The sequence below is a fragment of the Plasmodium brasilianum genome, chromosome 8, assembly GCF_023973825.1.
Source record: "Plasmodium brasilianum strain Bolivian I chromosome 8, whole genome shotgun sequence".
In the NCBI taxonomy this organism is placed as follows: Eukaryota; Apicomplexa; class Aconoidasida; order Haemosporida; family Plasmodiidae; genus Plasmodium; species Plasmodium brasilianum.
Genome location: NC_090121.1, coordinates 1,029,648 through 1,039,441, shown reverse-complemented (window position 1 = coordinate 1,039,441; position 9,794 = coordinate 1,029,648). Strand labels below are relative to the sequence as shown.

General features: G+C 25.6%; 3 protein-coding genes across 3 annotated transcripts; 2 read left to right on the top strand and 1 right to left on the bottom strand.

The window, feature by feature from the left end:
* Window positions 1–828: 828 nt before the first annotated feature.
* On the top strand, window positions 829–2,307 carry MKS88_002399 (nicotinamidase; the record flags this gene model as incomplete). Its single annotated transcript, XM_067215404.1, has 1 exon — window positions 829–2,307. The coding sequence occupies one exon, from the start codon at window positions 829–831 to the stop codon at window positions 2,305–2,307; it is 1,479 nt and encodes a 492-aa protein (XP_067073834.1).
* Window positions 2,308–3,075: 768 nt separating this feature from the next.
* On the bottom strand, window positions 3,076–4,439 carry MKS88_002398 (uncharacterized protein; the record flags this gene model as incomplete). Its single annotated transcript, XM_067215403.1, has 5 exons — window positions 3,076–3,186; window positions 3,448–3,516; window positions 3,824–3,857; window positions 3,976–4,088; window positions 4,368–4,439. 5 exons carry the CDS (start codon window positions 4,437–4,439, stop codon window positions 3,076–3,078), a joined length of 399 nt encoding a protein of 132 aa, XP_067073833.1.
* Window positions 4,440–5,649: 1,210 nt separating this feature from the next.
* MKS88_002397 (signal peptidase complex subunit 2) lies at window positions 5,650–7,812 on the top strand (the record flags this gene model as incomplete). Its single annotated transcript, XM_067215402.1, has 8 exons — window positions 5,650–5,692; window positions 5,945–6,009; window positions 6,254–6,335; window positions 6,701–6,762; window positions 6,927–7,013; window positions 7,161–7,218; window positions 7,355–7,421; window positions 7,719–7,812. The coding sequence occupies 8 exons, from the start codon at window positions 5,650–5,652 to the stop codon at window positions 7,810–7,812; spliced, it is 558 nt and encodes a 185-aa protein (XP_067073832.1).
* Window positions 7,813–9,794: the final 1,982 nt, after the last annotated feature.

The following is a 9,794-nucleotide window of genomic DNA, read 5'->3' as shown; positions in this document are numbered from 1 at the left end:
TTGAAATAAAAAGTTAAAGACTTTAAATTAAGTTTTTTTTTTTTGTTTTCTTTTTTTTTTAACCTTTTTTTTTTTTTTTTTTTTATTTTTTTGCTACTAATTTCCTTTTTTCTCTTGTCATCTTAGTGCTAAATGTGCAGTAAATACGTAGCAATATCTCTCATTTTGTAAATACGATTATGACCTTGTAAGAATAAAAAAAATTGAGCTTGCCTTTTTTTTTTTTTTTTTTCTTTTATAGACACAGAAAAAGGGGTCTATTAACGGATAAAGAGGAGTTCTTACATATAATAATAATAATATATTACATTAAAGCACATTATACTTATTTATTTACATGTGAGTATATAATATCTGCTGAAACATGCCTTTTTAAATAAGGAGAAACGGAAGGTCAAAAAAAAAAAAAAAAAAAAAAAAAAAAAAAAAAAAAAAAAAAAAAAAAAAAAAAAAAAAAAAAAAGAAAAGAAATACCAAAAAGAAATAAGGAAAAAGAAATACCAAAAAAGAAATAAGGAAAAAGAAACACCAAAAAAGAAATAAGGAAAAAGAAATACCAAAAAAGAAATAAGGAAAAAGAAATACCAAAAAAGAAATAAGGAAAAAGAAACACCAAAAAAGAAATAAGGAAAAAGAAATACCAAAAAAGAAATAAGGAAAAAGAAATACCAAAAAAGAAATAAGAAAAAAAAAAGGAAAAAAAAAGAAAAAAGGGAGCAGATAAAAAAAAAAAGAAAAAAAAAGTAAATTTAACTTATTAGAGAAGAAAAAAAAATAAAAAATTTCCCATTGAACATAAAGTAACATAGAATAATAAAACACAGTAATATGAAGTGTTTGGTTATAGTAGACGCTCAAAACGATTTTTTGCCCAAGGGGGCGTTTAATTCGAAAGAGGAATATATGGATGCGCTATATAAAATTAACTCCATAAGACTTAACTTGTTTAATTGTAGTGAAAAGGATTTATTAAAACTACGAGATTGTAAAAATGTAATGGAATATAAAAAAGATTTACTACTTAATGAGAACATTGTCGAATATTATAAATGCTGTAACGATATAGATGCTGCAAAATATGAAGACGAAATTTTATTATTTCCATTTGATAAGAATTGTGAATATTTGAATAAATACAAGTGGGTACATAACCAAAGTGTAAAAGAAAATGCAAACGGGGTTATTCTGGGTAGAGACTCAGAAAATGAACACAATCATATAAATAGTGGACTGCACAAGGATACGTATAATGGCAGGAATGATGGAAATAATGATAATAATAGTTACCGTGCTAATGGCTATAACGGGAACAGTAACGGAAAAGAGAATTACTTACATCATAATTACATAAGTAATTGCGGCAATAATGTAATAATGAATTCAAATAATTTTTCAAAAGAATGTCATTTAAACGGTTTGAATGAAAAAACTAACAAGGGTATATCAAACTTTACTTTGCACATTTTGTCTGTAGACTACCACCCACAGTTACACGTTTCGTTTGCTAAAACGCATAGAATAATTTATGAAGAAATTTGCAAAAATAGCGAGTCGAATAGTAGCGCAAAAGCAAATGAGTACGAACAAAACGAACAGGAATTCAACTGTGTAAACGGAAGTTCAACATGTTTAGGAGGAATTAGTAATCATATTGATGAAGCGGAAACAAATGATGTAAATGAAGTACATGTAGTTGAAGCAGACATGAAAGAATTGGAGGACGATGGAGATGAAGTAAACGACACAAATACCTTAGATGATCATCCAGATGAATATTACACCTCTTTTTTGAAAAAAAACAAAATATTCAATTTGACTGATGTATTGAAAAATATTAAAAAAATAAAAAAGAGCAAAATAATATATAAAAACGTTAATTCTGTAAATGATATAAAAGAATATAACAAGTTAAATTTTTTAAATAAAACAATAGATGTATGGCCTATCCATTGTGTTAGAAATACACTAGGATGTAAGATACATAAAAAATTAATTAGGCACATTGATGATGTAGTTATTAAAAAAGCGGATACAGAAAATCATGAAAGTCTTACCATATTTGAAAATGATAAAGTTAATAAAAAAATACTAAACGTTTTAAAGGAAAAAAATATAAATTCTGTATACATATGCGGATTTATATTTGAATATTGTGTTAAAGAAACTGCATTAAGTTTTCTTAGTTTAGGATTTGATACATACATAATAGAAGACGCAACAGCTTATTTATTTGGAAAAGAAGAGAATAAAATATATTTAAAAAAAAAAGGAATTAAATTTGTAAATTCTTCGACAATGTTTTTGTGAGGATGTGGTGGTGGTAAAACCCCCACAATATCTTTAACATTTTTCTGTTCAAGTTAACTACTCTAAAGGACTGAAATCTCCTACATCAAGACTACCTACCCTTCCCCATACAATTATATGTTTATTTAAAAGTCAATTATTAATGATCTTTAATGACCCGCAGGAATCATTTTCAAATGTAAAAGTAGTAACTTTCATTAAACTTCAATAAACGTTAGTAACTCCTCTGGCTGCTTCTTACTTGACTCAGTAGGTTACCTTTAATGGTCCTATAGTATGTACATATATGTATGTATATGTATATATATATATGTACCCCCTTAACGACTTAACATAACCCATTAATTTCTCCCTTTCTTACGGCGCACCAATATACATTCATTTTAAAATTTGTTTGAAGATGATCCTTTAATGCGACCATTTTATATTTCCATATTGTAAATTTTAAAAACTAGTTTTAAAAAAAAAAAAAAAGTTACCCAATGTTGTTATTTTAATTTAATGCAAAAAAAGCATGTGCAATAAAAAAAAAAAAAAAAAAAAAAAAAAAGATGGAACAACGTACATAATAGGAAGATAATATTGCACACAAAATGGGAAATAAAATTAAATGAAATACAGTAATACATTTGAAAATTAAAAATAAAAAATAGAAAAATCAAAAATTAAAAAATCAATAATTAAAAATGAAAAAAAAAAAAAGAAAAAAAAAAGCGGGTGCTCCGACGGAAGCACTGACAGACGCACAGATGAATGCTTTTTTTTTATTTAAAATTTGTCAAGTTGTTCTTTATCATATTTTAAAGCCCTTCTTTTCCATGCCCATAAGATAAAGTGCTCATTATGCGTTAAATACCTTTTATTATTTCCCAGTGAAGCCTGAAGTGTTATTAATACATAACGTGTGTATGTAAAAGCAACGACACGACAGTCCATACCCATACATATATATATATATATATATATATATGTAAACATTTGCGTATATTCGTAAATATGTGTAGATAATATCTCGCTTCTCAACCGTATTGCACACTCTATTGGCCCCCGTGCATATAACATAATAAATTTTTGTTATTTTAAAATTTTGAAAAAAAAAAAATTCATCTGTTTTATACATTTTGTATTTTTTCCTCTTACCTTAACACATTTATCTTGTATGAGATTGTTTATTAAATTAAAATATGTCCTTCTAACCTTTTTTGTAGACTTCAAAAGAAATATACTATGAATCCTTGTGTGTACATACAAATGTATTCATACATATATATATAAATATATCCACGTATATAAGCATATATCCACATATATAAGCATATATCCACATATATAAGCATATATCCACATATATAAGCATATGTACATATATATAAGCATATGTACATATATATAAGCATATGTACATATATATAGCATATGTACATATATATATATATATATATATTTCTGTATGTGCATATATATATATATATATATATATATATGTATTCTTTTGTGAATAGCTTTTGCTAGTTACATTGATTATGACATGTTTAAACTTTTTCAAGTACCTATTTTGAAAGATCAAAAAAAAAAAAAAAAAAAATTTTATTTTTATCATAATATTACATATACATATTGCTAAGTCATATGAAAAAAAACTATTGTTCCTATTTAAGCAAAACTTACCAAGCTAAAACTTCCGTGTCTGCACATTTTTCTTTTTTTATATAGGAAATATAATAACATGTAAAAAAGGCAAAATGTATATACTTTTCATAATCTATGGTGTAATTTTTGTCCTACAAGGTGTAATAAAGCAGTGTGCATACACATACAAATGTATTTATATATATATATATATATATATATATATATATATGTAAATATTTATGTGTATATATACGAATATATTCATACTTCTGCACATGTGAAAATGCCCCTTTTTTAAGTATGATTTGAGTTATGCATGTACATACCAACATGCGTTAACTTGGGGGTATATATATATATAAATACATATACATATACATATAAACACATGTATATATACATAAATGTATACACATTTAGCAAGTTACTTCTATCAGTGAGTTTTTTGAGTACCCACTGTATGTGTACTCATTTCCATCAAAAGCAATGTCAACATTCATCTTGGCAATGAAAAAAAAAAAGAGAGAAGTAAATTCTTATTATCAGATCAACATGTAATTATTTAAAAAAAAAAATAAAAAATTTCTTATTTAAACAGAAAATCGGTTAATTTCATATAAATTATAAAATGTGTGTCAGTAACAAATAAATAATACAATTATATTCTAAGGACTCATTTATTATATAAAATTAAAATCAATATTTTCAAGTTTCAGTTCTTTCTTTTTTATTAAAATTTAAGACATTTTTTTCTTTTTTCATTTTTTTTTTTTTTTTTTGTTTCTCATTCGCTGCTCAATAATATACAAAAAATAATATAAATACAAAAAAAAATGTACACTTTTTTGATATATTTTTTTTATGAAAAGGCTAATCATCGTGTATAAGTTAACGACAGACATTTTTTACACGTCAAGCTCTTCAATTGTATATCCTTATTTTGTTAAGTCCCCTATATCATTTATGCCTTCGCTGTTATTCGGCGTAATTACTCTGCTTAGTTTACTCGGCGTAGTTACTATGCTTCGTTATTCGCGGAGTTACTCTTTTTCGTTATTCGGTTTGTTAATATAACTTCGTTATATCTCTTTGTAATATCACTTCCTTATTTCTCTTCTTAATGTCGCTGCTTTGCTTTTTTACCCAGTTTCGTGATATATGTTACTGCTGTCACGTATTTTCAATTTCTCTATTGCTCTGAAACATTGTTTTATTTTTCTTTTAAAATTCTTTTACATATTTTTAATATGCACGAAAAATTTTATTATGTGTATATTAAGTAGTGTAACGTATAAGGTATTATATACGTAATGGTATGCAGGAACAGCATGCATGAGGCTACAATTTTTTTTTTTTTTTTCTTTTTTTATCTCCTCTATTCAAAATATAGATTAATGTGAAGGAAAAAGAACAATAAATAGAAAAAAAAAAAAAAAAAAAAAAAAAATTAAATTAGTGAAAGCGGTTTCTAAGGATTTTAATATGCTTAAATATGCTATTACATTTTTACTTTTTTTTTCCCTGCACAACTGTTTGCATTGTATTTTTGAAATGTTCACGCTGCTTTTAAGTTGATTTTAATTTTCTTTGAAGTTTCGTTTAAGTTGCATTTGCGCTTTTTGTATATTTGCATTATTCCTATAAGAAGTTCTCCCAAGTTCTCTTAAAAAAAAATATAAAAAAAAATAAATAAAAGGGGAGTAAGAAAAAATGCCTAGCAATAAAGTTGACGATGAGAATAGGGACTGCACATGTAACGATATTATAACAGCTGAGCGAGCTCTTACATAAATACGTACACACGTACATGCATGCACACTTACATGCCCACTTACATACATACCTACGCACAAACGTACATACACACTCACGAACATACGTAGATACATACACACGCCCGTAACTATATAGCAGTTAACCCAAAAAGGAATACCGCGTTAAAAACATTCTGTCGTTTGAAAAGTACGCATTTTCCGAATTTCTTTATTCTTTTTTCCTTTTACAGACCACGTAAAAAATCTATACAGTGAACAGGAGATTAAAAAGCTCGCACAGGATTACATAAGTCAAGTATTAAAATTATAAATATAGATATGTATATATTATAAAATATAATTTTACTTAAGTGCTTGTTTTAAAAAAAAAGGAAAAATGCGAAAATTGTTAAATGTAACATATCAAACATGTTTTCTCAAATATGACCATAATAAATATGAATGCTGAATCTATATGGCGCTCATATACATAATATAGACAATTAAAAATATTTGCGGATGTATACTTTGACGAATTATATTTTCCATTTCTTTTTAAGAAAATTAGAGATCTAAATTATGCTGAAAATGTAAAATATTCGAACGTTCGAATCGTCTTAAGCATAGTGCTGATATTTATTGGTAAACACGTGCGCAAAAAATGGAGAGTTATTGCGTTACATTGTTGTTATTGTTATCATTATTACTGTTATCATTATTATGGAATTATATTCTCTTGTTTGTCCTTTTGCTACATTGTAAATGCATTCCTGAGGGTGTGTAGTACATAATTTTTAACAAGCTACAAAAAAGGGGCGTTTTACTCTTTTATTTATTTGCATCATTCCGTTGTTCTATGCTATTTTATTTTTCCATTTTATCATATTAATTTATCATTTTAATTTTACCATTTTAATTTTACCATTTTAATTTATTTTTCTAGTTTATTTTTTTAATATATTTTTATTTTCTTTTATCTCCCTTTTTGTCGCCTATAACGTTTGTAGGAGCCTACTGTTCTCTCTTTGTTCAATACAAAAAGCAGCCACTTCTTATGATAGAGTTATTGGTAAGTTGCACACACTGCAAGAAAAGGCAATAAATTCTATGCATAGTATGTTTTATTTTTATATTTTTCTTATGCACACAAATAAGGCGTGCTTAACGATACTACACTATTCCACGGATACGTAAATAATAATTTTTTTTTTTTTTTTTCATCTGCTACCGCAGGTTTCATTTTTTGTTATATCAATTATGCTTTTTATTTTGGAATACTTGTTCTTTGAAGACATATTCATGATAATAAATACAAATAATGTAAGCATAAAAGGAGAAAAATAAAGGAAATGAAAAGAAAAATATGTCTACTTTTATTTTATTTTTTTTTTTTTTTTTGCTAGCCAAAAATTAACAACAAAATGATAATCGCTTGTCTTATTCATCTAATTTTTCTGTGTGTATTAGGGAGAAGTACTCAAATTGTTTTTCGAACTGGATGTCCAGAAGAGCTCACTACGTTTAGGTAAAAGAACTACATTGTGACAGAAAAAAAAAAAAAAAAAAAATCTCGAACCGTAGCTATTTAAAAAAAAATAAAATGAAACAAAAAAAAAAACATTTTAGCTGTTTAAAAAAAAATATATTTTTTCCTGTTGTAGCATACAAGTTGAACAAACAAATATACTGCACCTTTTTTGAGTTAAGTAGGCTTTTTAACGAAAACGGGTAATTATTAAATCGTGCCATACTTTGTGTATCAAATTACGTTTCAGTTGTGTATGTACAAACGTGTGCAACTATATGTATATATACATGGAATGTGTCATTATATAAACATATATATAAACATATATATAAACATATATATAAACATATATATAAACATATATATAAACATATATATATATATATATATACTTCTATGCGTGTGTATGTGCACGAGAACAACGTGCGTAAACATGTGTTCACATACACACCTGTAAATCGTATGTTTAAATGTTCTTTTCTCTGTACCCCCTGCAGGTACCTAATTGAAAACTACGCGGATAAAATATTAAAGCAGTTCATTGAAGAACATGGGAAAAATTTTAAATTAAAAAATAAGAAAAAAGAATAGTAACTTGTTGTTTCTTATTTTTTATTTTTTTATTTTTTTCAAATGATAATAATTATAAGAACCAAAAACCCTTGTATTCGATTGTCGAAATGATGATATTATTTTTGTTTCGGTGTAAATGTTGCCTCATCCTTATTTTTTTGTACTTACAATTTTTCTTTCATTCTTTTCTAACAATATATATATATATATATATATGTGTATATATGTATATATACATATATATATACATATACGTGTACCTATTATATACAAATATATGCGTGTGTGCATAAGGGTTCCTTTTAAAGAAAACTGAAGGCCTATATATAATAATTAACTTTTGTTAAAATATTGCAAAAAGTAGAACAAGTGCTACGTAAATAATTAACGATAATTTTAAAGTGCCCAAACTTCGTTTTCAAGTTTCTTTAGCAAAATAAAGCAAAATATTTTCCCAAATAATCTCTTCACATGATTGTAAACATGTGTAAATGTTTGTATATATGTATGCTTATATATAATCTTATACATTTTCCTATTGCGAACTGTTATAAAATAAAGAATTGAAAGTTGCTAACTTCGCGTAAACAATTTACACATTTTTATAATACAAATAAAATAAAAAAGTAGAACAGAAAAAAAATAACAATTAACACATGCTGAATAGATGAGAATTCTTTTGCATTTCATACGACTCTACCTAAGGTTTGTTTCTATCATATCCTTTTTGAAAACTTTTTTACTGTGCATGTTACTATGTTAACCAATACACATATACATACACATATACATACACATATACATACACATATACATACACATATACATACACATATACATACACATATGCATACACATATGCATACACATACATATATATAAATGTGTTTATACATATACTAACATTTGTGTATATATACAGATATGCACATATAGACACACATGTTCATATGTAGCAGGCCTTTTTATAACTTTTACTCTATTACTTTTTATGAGCATATGCACTAACCTTAATTAGTTGCGGCAATAAATTCTTTTAAAAGTGTACTTTCCGAGAAAAATACAGTTTGAAAAGGACGTCTAAAATTTACAGGTATGAATAACTTAGGGTGAGCAACATGCACATATTACATGTGCTAAGGGGCCGTATTCTCAAAAATTGCTTCCCCTTATTTACTTACTTTTAGTTGTGTACGTACACGTAATTATACAAGTATGCGCTTGAAGGATGGAAAAAGGGTTAATTTTTTTTTTAAGCGTCCATAAGCTGGGAGATATATATATATATATATATAACAAAAGGTACATATGTTAAAATAACGTATTCCGCTACAAAATAAACTCTGACACACATTACATATAAAAAGAGTTCGTAATTTAACTATTTATAATATATTTTCAAAGCCTATCAATTTTTCTTTCTTTTAACTGAAGAAATTTATATTTGAAACGAAAGCGATTGTTCATTTTTTGCTATCACTACAATTTCCTTTTTATCCTCTACTATTTCATTTTTCACTCAAAATTTTAACACTGTTTTTTTTTTTTTTTTTTTTTTTCTACATTAATTTTCTGTTCTGATTTTATTTACAGTGAGGGGAAAAAAAAAAAAAAAAAAAAAAAGATCATCGTACAGTAGTATGCTTATTTCACATATCAACATACGAATTACTTGTTTTAATTGTTTTAAAAAAAAAAAAAAAATTTACATACACCTTTGATTTCATGCTTTTTTTTTTTTTTTTTTTTTTTTTTTCTTTACCCTTAAAAATTAGTTTAAGTTGCTAATTAAATAATTCATACACAAGAATATGCATTTATGTAATATGCTTCGTATAAAATATTAATTACACATAATTATACCAATAGTATCATTTAAATAAATTTGTTTTTTTCCTTATTTTATTACTATTATATTACTTTTATGTTACTGTTTTACTACTGTTTTATCAGCATTTTATTATTTTTTCATTAGTTCTATTTTTTTTGATTTTTCGTTA